We start from the raw sequence: 19,769 nt of genomic DNA, 5'->3' as shown, positions 1-19,769 counted from the left end.
GGTGTAAAATTTCAAAAAGATCGGTCGATAAGTTTTTGAGATATGATGTACACCGTCTTTGAAAATGCTATTGTTCAGGAAACGCGTTTAAAGATTTTGAGGTCCAGTCCTTCTTCATTTTTGCACGTGCGTTAAAATGGCAATATCTTGGGTAATTTTGCTCCGATTGGCTTAAAATTTGAACTGAATACTCTTGAATGTATACAGAATCGAATAACACAATAAAAAAATTATCGAACATTTTTGCGAAAAATACTATACCCCCCCCCCTTAAGTAGATGATATATGAGGTAATGACGTCGAGATATTTTAACTATTTGCATTTTTAAATGCTTTTTACGAACAAGTACGATGATTTTTCGTCTTCATTTTGTCAAAAAAGTCTTTTTTTTCACTTCAAAATGACGCCGAAAACTCAAAAATTGTTTTAGACGAAATATCTCGATGTCATTACTTCATAATTTATGTAGATAAATAATGAGAAAAATTGGAAAAGAATCGGTCGAGTAGATTTTCAGTTACAGTGTCCACCGCAATCAATCTTTTTTTTTCAGTTTTGTGAGAAAATTTGCTGTAGTTAGCTTATTTTTCACTATTTTCCGCTGAAAATTTAACTGAATGTTCTTCAAATAACCATTTATAATGTATATAATTTATAGATAAATTCATTTTACTATGTGCTCAAAAAAAATTATTAAAATGCAGCTCGAAAACCATCGAACAAGACCCTACCCCCCCTTAAATCAATAAAGATGAAATTTAAGTATGAATCAAAAATCTTGACTTTCTCGGAGAAAGTCGTCACCAAGGCTATATTCATACCTAGTGCCCCCAAATCAAATGGTTTTTAACTGAGAATTTTTCTAGAAAATCTAACCCGAAAATCCTACCTGAAAATCCAACCCAATAATACAGTCGAAAAATCTAACCTGATAATCAAGACATAATCCAGCCCGAAAATCGAGCCATAATCCAATCGATTCGAGCTCGATAACAGCTCGATTTAGTTGTGGATTTCCAGCCAAAATCCAACCAATCATTTTTAACAGGGTTTAATGACTTATGACTTTAAAGTCGTGTGCCGCATGAATCTGAATGCAATTTTTGACCACTTTGGATCATTGGGGTTTTAAAATATTTGCACTTTTTTCTCTTTCACCAAAGTATAACAGAATTTCAAGAAAAGGCTAAAATTTTTTGCATATCAAAATACAAAAAAAAATTCCAAGTAGAGCTTTTTTTAACACTTATTGCTAGTTTTTGAGAATGGTAGATTGAATAAATAATTTAATAATTGATCAGTTAAGTAGAGGAAAATGTTATCACGAAGCTTTTGAGACTTTAATAGTCCAAATTGGTCAAATATTGAATTCGAATTCATACGGGTCGGGGCTCTGGAATCATAAGTCATAACAGATGAGTGGCCTGCATTAATCACAATAATTAATGGTTCTACAGACATATTTTCTGATGTAAAAAACTCGCAAAAACATAATTTTACATCAAACACATTCCAATGTTGACATTTTCGTGTTTTTTAATTTACAGAATTAGAAGACCTAAAGAATTAAGAAAACGTATTACTTGAGTATTATAAGATGGTTTTAAATGATAGAGGGCCATTTCTTGATGAAATACTGCTGTGGCTGATCCAGACAATGGTGGAATAATCCAAACCCAATCTGCTGGACATCCATGTCTCAAACGAATTTCATTTTCGTAATGCTTCATAAATGAATCTGATGCTGTATGATGGTCTACTATTGTTACATTTTTAATCTGTAAAATAAATTTTTACTTAAAATTATTTTTATTGTCTATTACTATTTATAGAAAGTTTATCATGTCAATTAAGTATACAAAATTAATTATGAAGAAATATTAGAAAAAATTACAGAATTTTCACTTTGTGAGCTTATTAGTTGTATGCGAATAACTACTTGTTGCTTAATTGATTAGCGTTTACGACCATCGTTCATATTAGACTGATAGCATAGGTGAGGATAGAATAGGTGAAGCATACTGCTTAGAGATGAGCAGAAAAAAGGTTAAAATGTTGCAAGTTTTTGCCATCAGCTCCAGTAATGGCTCAAAGCAGATATATTTCTTTAATTGATCAATTTAATTTTTTTATCCTTAACACATGTTCGGTTCTTTCCGAGATATATTGCAACGTATTTTTCGACTTGCGCCTGCAAGTGTGGCAAACACGCCACCATACAGTACGCGCGAGCACTCAGTACAAGCGCTCGAGGAGAGGAGAGTCCCGACGCACTCGCGTTTTCCCCTTCTCGCGTCAAGCTAATTTCCATATGCGAGAGCAGATCCGCGAGTCTTCCACTCACAGCATCACGCGGACCGACGGTGAGCAGAGCAAAGAGAGAGAAGACGCCGGACCCCCACCATCAGTGAGTGACAAAAGAAACCCGCGTGATGCAATTCCAGCAATCGGCACGTATTGCCGAAATTTGATCTTTGTCGCACTAATTGCGATTCCAGCGCGCGCAGCAGTGGAATCGCGATTAGTGGGAGAATCCCGGCGGCTCGACTCAAAGAGCGAGCGCAAAGAGAGCGGCGTCTCCTTGACCTATTTAAGGAGCGCGACAACGAAATGCAAGGCATTGATAATTGAATATAACACTAATTCCCCCCACAGTATTTAGTGTTCTCGATTATCATTCTTTGCCACTGACTTGTCGTTAGTGGCGAAGAACTTCCTTAAATTCCGAAGGCCATCTACCGCTGCCGCCCAAGGGCGTACGAGTGTGTAAGCTTTCTGCGTCAAGTTTTCCTGCACAATAAATAGCTCGTACGAAAACGTATTCACGTACTTGTATTTTCGCTTGAGAAGCTATTTGTACTCGAACTAACGCTGATCGCTCTCGTAGTAATACGAGTGCGATCTCTCTGTTTCCTATTTTCCCAGTCGCGAATTTACAGTGTTTGCCGTAATATCCTTGTGTGCGCGATCGTGATTTATTTAGCTCCGTCAACCCAGGGTGAAGGAAGGGACAAGCAGCGTACCCGTAACAGTAGCGGAAGTTCCTGTTTCTTTTACAGCCAAGCAGCCGAACCTACGTCATCTCCAGAGAGATCACTCCAGCAGCCGTTCGACCAACAGCGTGTTTCCACCGGTAAATCTTATTGTATCGCGGTATAAGACCATTTTGTTCTCTGATTGCAAACGATAATTATAAAGCTATCACGACGTCTCTGCGTAAAAATCAACTCATTATTTCGATTAAGTTATTATTTATTTCGTTAAAAGATCAAGTCGTCTATAATAAAAACAGACGCATATTTTCTCACAATTTACTTATTTAATAAAAACAACAACTGCATATAACATTACAAGTCAGATACTCAAACCTGTTGTCTCTTACGCACCTTCCCGATTCTAACTTTTCAGGCGCGTAAGACACAAATACGTGTAGAAAGACCCACCGAGGCTCATCGTGCAACGTACGCCCGGGTCTAATCCTTTACATAAAAGCAAGTCCGAGAGCTGTATAAATTTCACCGCGTCGGTAAGTCTCTTTCCAGCCCACCTCGACGTGAACGCGGCAAGCTACCCGAGTCCTTCACTGAAGCAAGTATACGGAGTACTCGCGTCGAGCAGACACTTCTACACTTGCGCGCGCTCAGCGAGCCGAATACGTTGCAATATACATTCACCATGGCTTACAGCAACGGCTAGTGAGAGGCGCATGATTCGGGTTCGCGTTTTAAATATTTTAACATCGATATTCTACGAGACACCGTCCGGCACGCGATGTAATGTTCTTTTGTTTACTCTTGCGAACTTGACTTACGAGTCGTAACTTGTCCGCGCGGTGCGCCTTTATCTCACAGCTGTGGTGTGCGTATTGTAGTGTGTACGGAGTTCACGAGGGGCGCGAGAGCGCGGCGACGAAGGGACTTCATGGCGAGTGACGAGGCACTTGAACGCGGGATCCCGAATAGAAAAGATAGTAAAAGTATTACACATTATTTGGCCTTGCCTTCCTTTAATCCCTAAGCGACGACAGTACACGTATGTATGCCCAATGTCGAAAAGACATTGTCGTTCGGCGGTTCTGAGCTGCAACTGGTACAGTCTAGCTTTGACTTTGACAGATTAATTCTGAATTCTAGACGAAACAACACATTTAGATTCAAAATTGTAATAAATATATGGGCTTAGAGGAACGGCCAAAAATTAAAATTTGAAAAAATAATGTACTTTTGAAGATTTCACAATGGCGGAATCACTTGCTACTTAAATAGTTGTCGGATTTTTTCGAAATATTGAAACACACGAATTAGACATTTTCTAGTTGATCACACGAATTCAATCCACGTATATCTTCCGAAAGGTTGAAGTTCTCCTGATGCAAAAATTATACGACTATATTGCGTGGTATCCGCCACTGATTTTAAGATAAAGACTTCCCGTCTGCAGGTTCATCCCTCATAGATTTACAGGGGCTTAAAGTTTAATTTTCATTTTCTGATGTTATTTTACGTGCTATGCTACTTTTCTGGGGTGAATATGAATAAATTGTTGAATCATGATTTTTAATGTACAACTAGCCCGACTTTCAGTGCGCTTCGCGCGCTTTTTTCTTTCCTATCCCTTTTTGCCATTTTTCAATATATAAAATAGAAAAATACATTTCATTTTTTCATACAGTTTAAATATTTAAACTGTAAAAATACACAATGGATCGGCTTTTTATCGTAGGACGCCCTCGAGGAAACCAATCAAAATGTGTCTTAAGCCGTGAATTGATTAATATTTAACTTTGTCAACTTACTATAAAACTCGTATTTGCGCGCTAATAAACAATAGCAAGCTACTGAACGACCAATTGTACTTCCCGCTTCTTCCTCAAGATCAGTTACGTAGTACCCCTCCCCGCGCCCTAGATACCACACGTTCAAAGCAAAAACGAAAGCAGCGCCTGTCGCGCCGCCGCCGTACAACCGGCTCGCCTCGCACCACGGATATTCATTCTTTTTCTGTGTGCCGAAGACGCCACACGTCTTTGTTAACCTCAACGGTTTTTTTTTTTTTTTTTTTTACTTCGTTTTCGTACTACATCAACAGCGCTGTAAAAGATACTTTGGGGTCTACTGATCCGGATGGCTGGCTTTTCGGAGGAGAATTGTCGGAGAAGCTTCGCCAGGCAAAACTGACAGGTCAGGACGCTCGCTTGCTGACCAAGAGGACGACTTCATCGCAGCTTTCAAAAAATGGGAAACCCCAGCTTCGTCAAACGTACGGGTCGAAGGCGGAAGCAGCAAAGGGGTACAATCGACCAATGTCGAACAGGACTGCGAACAAGAGGTCTCAGAGGGACAGAGCTCAGTCCCCTTGTCGCAACAGCTCGAAGAGCTCTTACAAGAAGGACTACCATGCGAAACGCAGAGCTTAAATCAACGGGTGAGTTCTATCGCTGGTAGACTTAGCGTGTTTTATGAAAATTGGCGACACATCACATCAGATAAAACAATTTTATCTTGGGTGCAAGGAGTAGAACTCCCTTTTATTAAAAAGCCATATCAGGTATCTCTCTATATTATAAGATAATATCGCCGCCATTCGGTGAAATGGTCATATGACGTCATTATCGCCGCCATTCGGTGGAATGGTCATATGACGTCATTACGCGATGATCACGTGATTCGGTCGAAAAGTCACATGACGTCATCACGTGATGATCACGTGATTCGGTCGAATGATCATATGACGTCATCACTTGATGATCACGTGATCAAAAGGTCATGTGACCTTTCTATAACGATGTCATCAAGTGACAGACCTTTTGATTATGTCACTTTGACCTTTCGATCACGTGACGATCACGTGATTACGTCACGTGACCTCTTTACCTTTCGCCATTTTAAACATTTTATTATAGTGTAACCTTGCGCGTTTTGGTACAAGAATAATTTAAATAATAGGGTCATAAATGTGATAATTATGGTTATTTTGGTTTTTTGATTACGTGATTTTAACCTTTCGTTCACGTGACGATTACGTGCTTAAGTAACGTTACGTTAAGTAACGAACCGCTTGATGATAACGTAACCTTGAGCGTTATAATTCGTTCATCATGCGATGCGTCATAACGTGATCACCACGTGATCGAAAGATCAGAGGCACATGATGATCACGTAATGAGGTCATGTAACCTTTTGCCATGTTGACCATTTGAACCTTTGACCTTTCGATCGAAATATTTGAATTTGACTTTTTGATCACGTGATTATCACGACACCTTGACCTTTTGATCAGGTGGTGATTATTATGGTGACTTTGATCCTTGACCCCTTTCGATCATCACATGATCATCACGTGACTCTGACCTTTCTATAACGCGATCATCAAGTGACTGACCTTTCTATACGTTAACATTACGTGACTTTGAACTTTCGATCACGCGACGATCACATAATTACGTCACGTGACCTTTCGTTCATTTGGTACAAAAATAATTTAAATAATAGGGTCATAAATGTGATAATTATGGTTACTTTGATTTTTTGTACAAGAACCAAAAATTATTATGGTTAATTTGGTTATTTTGGTTTCTTCCATTGTACAGACGTTCTCATCCAGTTGAAAGATTAGCATTACACTTAGAAATTAAACAAAATTTAATTTTCCCTGAAAATGAAGAAGTAGAAGCAGCCAAAAAGCCTGGTACTACTTTAACAGCGTGGTTTGATTTAAATAAAAATGATGTTCATGCTAGAAAATTCACGTACGTAAATAATTTACAAGACTATAAGTACAATAAAAAATTTTGAATTTGGGAACGGAGATCACAATTTTCAAATACATTGGGAAGAATAGTTAGTGTTGTGCCAAAAGATGTTGAACGGTTTTATTTAAAATTAATTTTACACAAAGCTAAAGGCTGCAAATCATTCGACGATTTAAGAACTTATAAGGGTATTAAATACGATACATTTAGAGAAACGGCGATTGCAATGGGATTAGTAGATAGCGATCTAGAAATAAAAAAAATATTGACGAAGCTTGTTTAATAATGATGCCGAAACAACTTAGAAAATTTTTCCCTTGGTTTATAATTATTAACAATATACCAATGATTCGAGACGTTTGGCAAACTTATAAAAAATATTTTTTGGAAGGTTTTAAAGATAATCATGAAAACAGAGCTTTGAAAGAAATAAATGATATTTTAGAATTTGAAAATTTAAGCTGTATTGATGTCGGTTTACCAGCACCGAATCTGGATTTTTTAAAAACTCTTGTTGATGAAGAAGATTTAAATAGTCAACTGGAATTTTATAAAAATGAATATCTTCTTAGATACAAAAAAATGAATTTAGATCAAAAATTAATTTTCGATTACGTAATAACACATTTACGTAACGCTGGTAAACCGACATCAATACTTCTTCATTTTCAGGGAAAATTAAATTTTGTTTATTTTCTAAGTGTAATGCTAATCTTTCAACTGGATGAGAACGTCTGTACAATGGAAGTATTATATAAAATTTTATATTATTAAACATATACTCATATGAAATTGTAAACGAGGGGGGTTGGCGCGCGAAGCGCGCAGGGGGGCTCGCCCCCCTAGTTTAATTACAAGGAAAAGGTGTACTCGGCCAAGGAGATGGCCGTTATACAACGCCTGGTCAACGATCTCTTGGAGAAAGGCGCAGTTGAAAAGTGCGATTTCACGGAAGGTCAATTTTTGTCTCCGTTCTTTATTATCCCCAAATCTGACGGCTCTTCAAGATTCATCTTAAATCTAAAAGGTTTGAACGAATTTATAAAGACAGAACACTTCAAAATGGAGAGCCACAAGACGGCGGTTCAGTTATTGGAGCGAGATATTTGGATGACAAAAATTGACCTTCAAGATGCCTACTATGTTGTCCCGGTGAGATGCGAGGATAGAAAATACTTGCGTTTCGTTTATAAGGGCCAGCTATATCAATTCACATGTTTAGTGTTCGGTCTGAACCTTGCACCATTTATTTTCACGAAGCTGTTAAAACCTGTTGTAAGTTTGCTACGAAAATCGGGGTACACGTCTGTAGTGTACTTAGACGATTTGTTGCTCTTAGGCGATTCGTCCAAAATGTGTCGAAAGAATTTTATGCTTTCGAAGCAACTGCTTGAAGCTTTAGGCTTCGTTATTAACGGTAAGAAGAGCTTATCAGCCCCCTGTCAAAGATGCGTATGGCTAGGTTTCGTTTTCGACTCGCAACGGATGACATTAGAGCTCCCAGAGGCCAAAAGAGTAAAATTATTAAAACTTATAAAGAAATTTAGTGCAATGAAAAGATGCAAAATTCGGGAATTTGCAGAATTTACTGGTAGCATAATTTCGGGTTGCCCAGCTATTGAATATGGATGGCTTTACACAAAAATGTTTGAAAGAGCAAAAGTAAACGCGTTGGAAATAAACAACGACAACTATGATGCCTTTATGGATTTAAGTCACGCTTTAGAACCGGATTTCAAATGGTGGAGCGAAAATATTCTTTCGCGAGTTAAAAACGTGGACTGCGTACCATACGCAAAGGTTATTTTCTCTGACGCGTCTTTGACAGGCTGGGGAGCAGTATGCGATGGAAAAAAGGCCAATGGAGCTTGGACGTCAGAGGAGAAAAATTTTCATATCAATTTATTGGAGCTTAAAGCAGTCTTTTTTGGCTTAAAATGCTTTGCGACAAAGGACAAAAATTGTAGCATTTTATTGCGCGTTGACAACACCACCGCAATTAGTTATATAAATAAAATGGACGGCACTCGATTTGCCCATCTCCACGCCGCGGCTCGCGAAATATGGCAATTCTGCGAGGAAAGAAATATTTGGATTTTCGCTTCTTACATCAGTTCTAGTAATAATTTTGAGGCTGATGAAGAGTCTAGAAGAGTTGAACCGTAGACGGAATATTCCTTATTCGATTCATCCTTCGAAGTAATTATAAAACGGTGGAATCGTCCAGAAATTGATCTCTTTGCTAGCCGATCGAATGCAAAATGCAACAGATATGTCTCGTGGAAACGAGATCCGAGTTCGGAGGCTATAGATGCTTTTACCCTATCATGGGCTAATTTATTCTTTTACGCCTTTCCACCATTTTCTATTATTTTAAAAGTTCTGCGAAAAATAAAAAGAGATAAAGCAGAGGGTGTTGTAGTGGTGCCAGACTGGCCAAACCAGCCTTGGTTCCCCCTCTTTAACTCGTTATTATCATCAAAACCTATTGTTTTGAAACCAAATTACAATTTGCTTACTTCTTCCAACAGGAATGCTCATCCAATGTGGAGAAGTCTTTCCCTGGTAGCCGCGAAGTTATCGGCCAAGCATTGTTGAAACAAGGGGTTCCTGAGAATAGGGACCAGCATCGCTTCGATAGAGAAATCCACTATAAAGAGTTATGAGACAACGCTGAAGAAATGGTGGAACTTCGCTTATTCTACGCAGGTCGATTTCTACAATCCAGTGGTGCAGGATGTTATACGCTTTTTACAAGAACAGTTTGATAAGGGTTTATCGCATAGTGCACTCAATATCGCACGCTCAGCAATCTCGTTGATATCATGTAACGATATTGCTAATGATAAACGTATGAAAAGATTTCTTACTGGCATTTACAAACGTAGACCAGCTAAGCCGAAATATAATTATGTATGGGACCCGTCAGTAATTCTAAAATATTTTCAATCTCAGGAATGTAATGAAAATTTGAGTTTTAAAGATTTGTCACAGAAGCTTATTACGCTACTCGCCTTAGTCACTGGTCAAAGAACACAAACGCTCTCGCTAATTAAGGTGGCCAATATTTCATGTCAAAAAGAAAAAATTTGTATCTTCATTCCTGATCACATTAAAACGTCGAAAAGAGGTACTAATCAACCTCTACTTCATTTACCATATTACTTAGAGGAGAGATAGATTTGTCCTGCGACAACTTTGGAATATTATTTAAAAATTACCAAGGACTTACGAGGAAATGTTGATACTCTGTTCTTATCACTTAATAAAAAATCGGGCATTTGCAGGCAGACTCTTAGCAAGTGGGTAAAGAATGTTTTCCAAAACGCAGGGCTGGACAAAGCCTTCTCAGCTCATAGTACGCGTCACGCGTCTACCTCCAAAGCTAAGAGTCTGGGTGTAAATACGGACGTTATTTTACAAACAGCAGGCTGGGCTTCCAGCTCCTGTTTTGCACGTTTTTACAATAAAGATGTTGTAGCATCTAATGATCAGTTTGCGAGAGCTATATTAAATCATAAAAAGTAACAATGTATCACATATCTATGTATTTAACATAAGTTTATTTTTTGTTCCAATTATTTGAACTTGCTTGTAGTACTTCACAATAAATAGGACAGTGTTCTAAGATTGTGCTTATTTTATTGGCGCCGTACTGGGCTTTAAACATCTACGTAATTGATCTTGAGGAAGAAGCGGGAAGTACAATTGAACAATTGAACGAACTTCTAGTGAAGTTCAATTCAAATTGTACGACCGCTTCTTCCGAAAAGATCAATTACCCACCCAAGCCCATCATATTCATGATTTTACCCATTAGCGTACGGCGCAGCTTTAAAAAATGAATATCCGTGGCGCGAGGCGAGCCGTTTGTACGGCGGCGGCGCGACAGGCGCTGCTTTCGTTTTTGCTTTGAACGTGTGGTATCTAGGGCGCGGGGAGGGGTACTACGTAATTGATCTTTTCGAAAGAAGCGGTCGTACAATTTGAATTGAACTTCACTAGAAGTTCGTTCAATTGTTCAATCACAGCGGTTATAAACTGCTCACGCTAAAAACCTCACCACTCTTATAGGATAGGATTCGATGTAGAATTCAAATTTGTAGTAAAAAATCATATTATTAACCTCAAAAGCATTAAATATGATAAATAGCAGAAAATAGCATAAAAGTCCAAAAATAAACTTGTTCGTTTTCTTCGATTAGGCCAGAAGTAAAATATGTTTATCGACAGACCAAAGTCCAACTTTCTTTAAATTTTGGTCATCGAAAGACTAAAAGTTCCAATTTTTACTTATATTTTGAAAAAATTTTCGGTACCTTAAAACTCATGGAAAAAGCACAAATAACATAAAAAGACAAAATTGAACCTGTTAGCACCGTTCGATTTAGACGAGGATGCAGTATGTTCTTTCGAAAACCAAAAAACATCTTCTCAAAAAATTTCATCATCGGTGGTGCAACAGGACCAATTCCATTGTTATGTAAGATCTAATTAATTATTTACGTTGATCTATTGATGCTTGTATATCTCGCTTATATACGGAGAATTCCCACTGTTGATCCATCACCTCGCGAGAATGATCAAAACAGCCCGATTACTCAGTTTTTAGCTGGCTTGCATTGGTTCAAATAAAATTTAGAAAAATAAACCGATTAGGGTTTAATTATCCTCATTACGACTTCCATCACCAATTTTATCATGCAAGTTAAATTGTATTGCTAAGGATAAACTTTATTCCTGATATATTGACGAAACCATTATAGCTTAACAGAAAAATGAGATTGAATCAACTCTCGAGATTTTTAATAATTATAATCTCCCATTAAAATTTACACATCACGCAAAAGTAGGTAGCAGACTGAATTTTTTGAAATGACCTTAATTATTGACGATAACAAAATCATTATGTACTGGTTTCAGATACCTCCAAACTTGATTAGACTTTATAAATAATAAAATTCATATCACAAGCACCAACTTACTTGAAAGCTATACAAGACAGCTAAATTTACTTCAATCATCGCTTTATCTTTCCATAAAGATGATGTTACTTTAGTGTCAAGATCCATTTTTTGTGCTACTACCTGAAACCCACATATAAAAGAATTAATTGGTTGTAAAATAAACACACTAATAACTGTAAAATAAAAAATGTTGACACTCTGTTATTTTATTTTTTAGCACTATATAGAGTCACCTCCCCAGTGATTGAAACTTTATTTATAAATTAATATAATTCAATTATACTGAATTAATTTATCGGTAATGAAATTTTATAATATAATTGCAGAGCATTAATACTAAATATTTCCATAGTTTTTAACAACTTTCTGAATATGTTATTATTTATCAAATGACCCTGAAAATGGTTTCATTTACTGGTAAAAATGCTTCATTCACTAGTGTATCGTGTATTTTTTCCCTTATTTTATTAATGAAAGTCGAAAGTAAAAATTCTGCAAAAATTCTATTCAGTAGAGAAAGATATTTACTATTATAATCCATCTGAATAATAGCCTTTCATTTATTAAAAACGTTGATTTGAGGTAAATTTAAGCAAACTTTTTTGAACCCTTTCATTCACTGCGGTAGGTGACTATATATTTTTCTATATTATAAAGTTATATTCAAAGAATTCGGAATCTGGCCCATATAAAACACATGAGTGAAATAAGCACATTATGTATGTTATAATATATTAAAATATGTTATGTAGTTATAAAAAATGGTGCATTAGTTTAATATTAGTCCATGAAGTGTTTTATTAAATACAAGTAGTAGCTTACTTCTAATAAGTTGTATCGGTTTACATCGCATAAATCTCTTGATCCTATTTCTGTACTCATGTACCAACCATTGAAAGGTGCAGCTGTAAATTCTAATCCTCCACAGTCAAATACCATATTCGAAACAGCTGGAACTGCGTACCATTTTAAGCCTAAAGAGCCAAACCACTCAAACCTGCCAGAGAATAAACAGTATAAATTAGTTTATGAGAAATATTTAGCTGTTTTAAAATGGATTTTCAATTTTTTTTTGTGGTAGGCATAGCTAGGAGCAGAGGACTCGAGCGCAAGCTATCTTCGTTTCTTATATATATATTCCGTAATCAATGCATGTTAAAACGGATGAGTGAAGTGATGATTATAATGACAGTTATTAGTATGTAAGACAGAATGACTTTGTAAGCTTGTGTGGATATGCGAAGTGTCTTTGGATGCATGTAAACTAACCAATTATGTGGAAAAGTAATGGAGCAATCCGAGTCAATTCTCAATAGCTGAAAAGAACTTAAAACGATTCACGATTATCAGCTCTAATCAAAATTTGCGTGCTTCAAAGCCGAGCTCTACTAGCATCCCGGTTCTTTGCAGGAAGTATCTTAAACACTATCGAGAAATCGTAAGCGATATATATAGCCACCGCGGAATGCAAAGATGGCCGACTTATCCCAGTCATTAACGCGGGCTTGTATAAGAGCCGCTGAGTCAATATATTTTTGTAAATGAATGAAATATTTTTACGAATATCCGATCCGGTCAAAATCATCTTCATTTAAATATGTTTATGTACAACAATTTTCGTTAAAAAACGTCCATCCCTTCGCATGTAATCATTAAATTAAGTATGCTTAACCCTCTATCTGAAGTTGATTTTGGCTGCTACAGCTGTCTAAGCGAGGTTATGGTTGAGAACTAGGTTGAAATGAGTCAGGAAAAAAAGGACTCTAACATTCACTCATTTTTTAAGAAACAATATTGTATTAAATTTTTAATATGATATTATATTATATTATGAAAAATACTAAATTTTCTTACGATGGGTGAACTAATGGGATTTCCAAAATTAGTTCTTCTGGGATATCAAAATAATCGGGGTCATGACCATTAGCTGATAATACTAAAGGTAATACATCAAACTGTGTCCGAGCACTTTTCCATCCTAACTTCACACAAACCTGAAAAAATTACGAACGTTTATTTACATAGATCTAATCTTCATTAAATTAAAATAATTTACTTCAGTGAATTCAACATTTCCCGCATCGCCAATGAAAGATCCATCGTCATTTTTATAACCTGCATAACTTATCAACTGGGGATTCCAAACTCGAAAATCGTGCTTTCCATCAGTTCTTTGAGGAAATACTGTAATTGCGGATCTAGAATATAATAATGACATTTTATAATAATCTTTTAGATATTACATAGTTCTCATAATAAAAATTAAAAAAACACTCGGTTTTCTAATGGCTCTACCGCATCGCTCCTATCACACTTGTTCCGCTCGTGTGCTAACCTCACTTCGCGGAAACCAGAAAGTGCGACTCATTCATCAGAAAAGGGGACATAGATGTGAACTCGCTGCGCTCGGGCCCTAAACCAAGCCGTTTCGTAAAGTACTGTTAGGGGAGAGCGGGATGTGTTGGCATATGAGGTAAGTTGACAAAAATACATATTTCTCCATATCACTAACTTCTATAGAAATAATACTATCAGTAGTGCTAGGATCATAATATGTAGTATTTTTATGTAATGGCACCATCTCGGTTCAAGTCATTGATAAGGCGAAATACGCCATTTTGTCAATTTACCTCACATGCAAACACACCCCACTCTCCGTACAGCATGCTTTTCGATGGCATAAGTTGCACATTTTGGTACGGCATAGTTTAGGGCCGGAGCGCAGTGAGAGAGCGCAATAGCAGGGTCGAAAAGTATCTCCCATGGCACGAGTATCGTACGCAATTTTATAGTACTGTGCTAAGTTTACATTTATGTCCCCTTTTTCGATGCATAAGTCGCATAGGTAGTGCGAAGTGAAGTTCACTGAAAGCAGTTTCAGGCGGCAGCGCCGTGAAACCCCCGAGCCGATCAGCCTGACGTAGCATAGGCACTGCGTCGTGAATTCTCAGTACTACCCCAGCGGAAATTTTTTTTCAAATAAAGTGCATAATAATGTTGTGAACTGTAATAAAAAGTAAAAAAGTGTAAAAAAATTTAAGATTACTAACGATTTCGGACATGTGATACGTTTTTCTACACTTTTTTACTTTTTATTACAGTTTATTACATTTGTTTACCTATAATTAGAGAGATGAAAACCCTATGAATTCAAGCTCATTAAAGTTAAGTAAAAAAGTGTAAAAAACATAAAATTCTGTAATAATAATTTTAAATGTTACAATTTTTACTTATGAGTTTAAAATCCTGGTCAAGCCCGCATGTAATCGAATTGACCGCAGCTAGTGATTTTCGTGAAAAAAGTGAGCTCATTCTAATGCAGCAGAAAGCCTCATAAAACATCATAGATGTACTGAGGAGTACTGAGATGACTTAATTTGGTTTATATACATATCAATCATAATTTGTCTTAATTTGTTCATAAAAATCAATACATTTTTGTCACGAAAATCACTTGCTGCGGTCGATGCGATCACACGCGAATAGCATATTGTAGAAAATGTAAAAAAGAGTAAAAAAGTGTAAAAAAATGTGATTTTATGCTGCCTTTATTAATGCATTGGCTGTCCAAAATCGCTAATAATTTAACATTTTTTCACATTTTATTAAATTTTACAATTTAATATGATGGTTTTAATTACTACTTTTACTTTTTCTTGAACGATTTTTTTCCGTCAGGGTACGACGTGAATTCAAAGCGCTACATCATGAACATCACGAAGATGTGCTGTGAGACGACTCACGGCGTATGACCGTAAAATTTCATGACGTGCTACTTGAGCTCACGGCGTAACACTGCGAATTCAAGACGCAGCGCCAAGGCTGTGTCAGGCTGCTCGGCTTGGGGGTTTCACGGCGCTGCCACAAGTAACTGTTTTCAGTGTTAGCGCACGAGTAGCAAGTGTGATGCGAATATCGTGCGCACCGAAAAGCGTAACATAAATGTGAGGACAATCATATAAGGTGAATGGTCATTTTTTATAAAATTGAGTTTACAATCAAATGTGAACATTGTTATAATAGTATATTATACAAAGGATTTCGTTGAAAAAACTCATTCCCACAAGTTGTGTTCAATAGTTTATAGCACAAGAGCTTCAAAATAGCAGAAAAGTTATGTATTTTAGGTTAAAGGGATATAAAATACTCTATTATTAAAAAGGTTCAATAATTAGCTCTTTGAGGCAGGTTTTGTATAAAAATAATTTAAGCAATTGTATACTTGTGATTTGAATTAATTTTATATAAAACTAAGATTAAAGTATATGAATTAAATACCTTATATTTCCTTTATTGGTGCTATATTTAATGTGATTACACAACGCTTCAAACATTCCACTTGTGGTTGTAACATAACGACAGTCAAACACCTGAAATAAAATTTTAACGTACATAGTATTTATATCATGTGTTTTATATAGCATTTATATTATTTATGTTATTTTGCATTTACAGTATCTATTATAATAGTAATTCGAGATCTCATATTCAAGTTATATTTATATAAAACACTTTGGAATTAATTCAAACTTTATTCAAAGATACAGAATGAAAAGTGACCTTACAGTCGAGGAAATGAAGCACAAAAATAGGCTTCACTGTCGATTTTCAGCATAGTAAAACGATTCTGAATGGATTTCGCGTTTTCGATTCGTTATAGGCTTAGGAAACTTTGAGAACTAATATAATCATGAAGAAATCCCACATTACATTTTTGTATTGAACATTTTTTGGAATTATTCAACTTTTTTATATTTGAATGTCTGTTTTTCAATTAAATTTTTGACTTGCTTAAATTTTAATTGATTTAGATTTTTTTAAAATTTTTTCAAGACTTTATTTTTCGTTCTTTTCTTTCAAATTTGTTATATTCTAGCACCCAGTATCCAGTGTAATTTTGTCATATACTGCACCGTCGATGCGTTCAAGCTTGCGCCAATGACCCAGTTGAAGTCAGTACAATAGCGACGCTTCTGACCAGCCGTGGAAATAGGTTCTATTTCCCATTAACTCGTGGGAAAATAATGACCTCAACGAGGTGGATCGACGTTGTCTTGACTCTTACTATGGAGGGCTTACGTTGGGAGAGGTCACATCAACGAAGTACCACGAACTCGACGGTACTCACTCTCTACGTGCTCTGATCGTTCGAAATGCAAGTCGAGCTTGCACTGGCAGGTCGTTAACCTATGAGTCGTGCAACTCCTTCCTATAGATACTCTTGCTCGCTTTAATTTTGACGATATCACGAAATCGTTTAGACAGATTACGCACGAGATTGACAGTTTTAATGCTGTCTTGCGTACTCGTTTGGAGGATAACCGTGCCTTTAAAGAGCTAGTTGACGATAATGTGCTCGTGGGATCTAGTGCGGTAAGCATAGGCGGCTTCATTATTAGGTACCAGAAGACCAGAAAAAAACTTTCAGGATATTTAGTGACCCGCATCTCACGTGTTCTCCTTGTAAGATGACAGGTTTGCATCATTTTCGATTTGAATCGGATAACGTTGTGATCATTATACGCGCGTCTAAGGTAAAGCCAAGTATACGTTAATTACACCGAATCTTCATAAAAGTCCTGGTCATAAAGAGGTCAAAGGAAGTTTCACGGAGTTTACGTTAATTATCTGTTCAACACAGACAGTTAGCAGCATCTTCATTCAGCAATACTGACTAACGCTTATTCCTATTCAATAGCTCGAGAAGAAAGAATACTGTAGACTCGCAACACGCGGTCGTAAGTCCCTACAGTCCGACCTTATACCGAGGCCCGCGAGTCGATAGTCGCGCGTAATCAACAAAAAAAACAGAAGGTACGCAAGCAGAAGAGCATGCACATACGCAGCAGAACCGAGTCGACAGCGAGGCAAGACGATGCACACACGCGCGCACGCGAGCACATACAGAGAGCACACGTGAACACTGCTATCGATCGAGAGATTGATTGATTTGTTTATTTATGGGACCGGGGGGTAGAACCTCATGTGGCCCCGAAGTAGATTACAGATAGTAAATAAAGAAATTATAAAAATACAAAATTACATTATAGTTAGGTTGAGCAATTGGCGCAGATGAGTAATACATTACATACAAATAGACAAATAAAATAGCAAAAAAGAAAGAAAAAATAGAGTACAGCACAGTTATTTACATATTTACGTATATACAAAAGCTCAATGACACCCAATGAGCGCCGACACGAAGCAGGAAAAGCCAGAATGCAGGAGCCGCCCGCCAGCCCCATCGCCGGGCCAGGGCAGACGGAGCAAAGGCCCCAAGCCCACCAACAATTGCCCAGGGACTGCAGTCATGCGGGGTGAATTTTAGTAATAATTGCACTATTAGTTGTAGTTGGGAAGTGAAAGTAGGCCAATGAGTGGAAGAGATACGGGTGAGAGATTCTCAGTCGCACAGCGCTGCAGACACTCTGACTTCTCAAGGGAGAGGAAGTGGTTGCGGAGGAACATGCGAGGGTTGGGAGAGGTGGCCAGAAGGGAGAACGATGCTGGTAGAGAGTTGATCAATTTGGTGGTCGTGTGAGTGAATGAGTTATGGAGTGTTGATGTACGAGCAGATGGGTAGTCAAGACGTGGAGGAAGTTGTCGGGTCACTCTACGGTTGGGATCACGGCTCTCGAGGAGTGAGAAACGCGCTGCCAGGCAGGATGGTGTGCCACTGATCACGATTTTCTATGCCAGGAGAATCATGAGTTGGTCGCACCTACGCGCAACAGAGAGCCAACCAAGCGCTAAACGATAGGGCGTGACATGCGCCATTCGTGGGATGTTGCCGTAGATGAATCTAATGCAGGCATTTTGTAGGCGCTGCAATCGGAGCTTCTGCTCAGCCGTGAGGCTTGTGAGCGCAGCCACTGCGTAGTCGAGGTGTGGAAAAATCAGCGCCTGAACGAGACGTTGGTGCTGATGACGTGACAAGGAGTATAGGGCATAATGAATTTTAGATGAGGCGGATGAAATTTGTGCATCCCAGTTCAGCTTCGATTCGAGCACAAGACCAAGGATCTTAACGGAGGGTGAGTGCTCAAGTGTTGTACCAGCCAGTACAATTTTTGGGGAGTTTGCTCTGCCAAGAACATTGATGAAAACGCGATTCCCAGCAATAAAACGCGAGTTTTTTGGGCATTTAAGCTAAGGCCGTTATCCATGGCCCATTGGTGAACAGCGTTGGCATCAGCAGTCATGCGAGACACCAAATCGCTGAACTAGGATGGTGGGGCGTGAGAAATGATTTGCGTATCGTCTGCAAAGATGATGGCATGCGAATGGGAGAGGATGTAGGGGAGGGAGTTTATGTAGATGAGAAAGAGGAGTGTGTGAGAAATGTGGTGCGGTAGAGTTGAGAGTGCGAACCATCAGCCTTCCGCACTGCTAGGCTGCGTAGGCTTAAATAGTCCGAAAACCTACGGATTGTCAAGTCATCGCAGCCGCACAAGTAGCTGACGGTGCGGCATCGTGTCAAAGGCCTTCGAAAAATCGAAGGACACTAAGACCGAGACGGGTGAGGAAATACCTTCCATTCCCATGGATTTGGATGAGATGGTGATAATGAGTTTGGTGATGTGGGAGGCAGTGATAGGTTGAATACTAAAGGCAGGACGCGAAAGAGTGAGTGGAATTGAGCATATGGCGTCTATAATTTCGGATGATATGGGTAGCGAGCAAGAGGAGATGGATGCATAGTGTTGCACGATAGTATCAGCTGTAAAGTAATTCAGGGGTGATGGAGGTCTAGAGGGCGTCACACCCAGACCACGCAGCGTGCGCCACAGCGCAGTTGAAGAAAATGTGTCGTTCATCTTGGCCGTAAAGTAGGTGATCTTCTTTGAGTCGGGGCGGGAGCGTGCTTCCGCCCGCAAAACACGGTATTGCAGGAGGTCCGAGTTTCTGTGGCAGCGGTGAAACCGGCAATACTCTCGGTCGCGTGCATGTAAGGATGATCGAACCTCAAGATCAACCCAGGGCTTATGTCGAAACGACAATCTCGCCGGTCTAAGCGGGGCTACACCGTCAGCGGCCGCAAAAACGGCAG

The 19,769-nt window shown here is 38.2% G+C and overlaps 1 protein-coding gene across 1 annotated transcript in view; it reads right to left on the bottom strand.

Annotated features, from left to right (window-relative positions):
- Positions 1-19,769, bottom strand: part of LOC111694162 (nitric oxide synthase-like) — a 45,197-nt gene that overhangs the window by 16,180 nt on the left and 9,248 nt on the right. The window contains exons 4-9 of the mRNA XM_023461140.1: positions 15,998-16,089; positions 13,776-13,917; positions 13,574-13,713; positions 12,542-12,716; positions 11,738-11,839; positions 1,585-1,779 (exon numbers count right to left, since the gene is read on the bottom strand). Coding sequence (XP_023316908.1) covers positions 1,585-1,779; positions 11,738-11,839; positions 12,542-12,716; positions 13,574-13,713; positions 13,776-13,917; positions 15,998-16,089 — 846 coding nt within the window. The remainder of the gene's footprint in view (positions 1-1,584; positions 1,780-11,737; positions 11,840-12,541; positions 12,717-13,573; positions 13,714-13,775; positions 13,918-15,997; positions 16,090-19,769) is intronic.

This window comes from Trichogramma pretiosum, unplaced genomic scaffold, assembly GCF_000599845.2.
Source record: "Trichogramma pretiosum strain Unisexual culture from Peru unplaced genomic scaffold, Tpre_2.0 scaffold123, whole genome shotgun sequence".
Classification (NCBI taxonomy): Eukaryota; Metazoa; Arthropoda; class Insecta; order Hymenoptera; family Trichogrammatidae; genus Trichogramma; species Trichogramma pretiosum.
The sequence above is the reverse complement of the archived record's forward strand: the minus strand, read 5'-3'. Positions and strand labels throughout refer to the sequence as shown.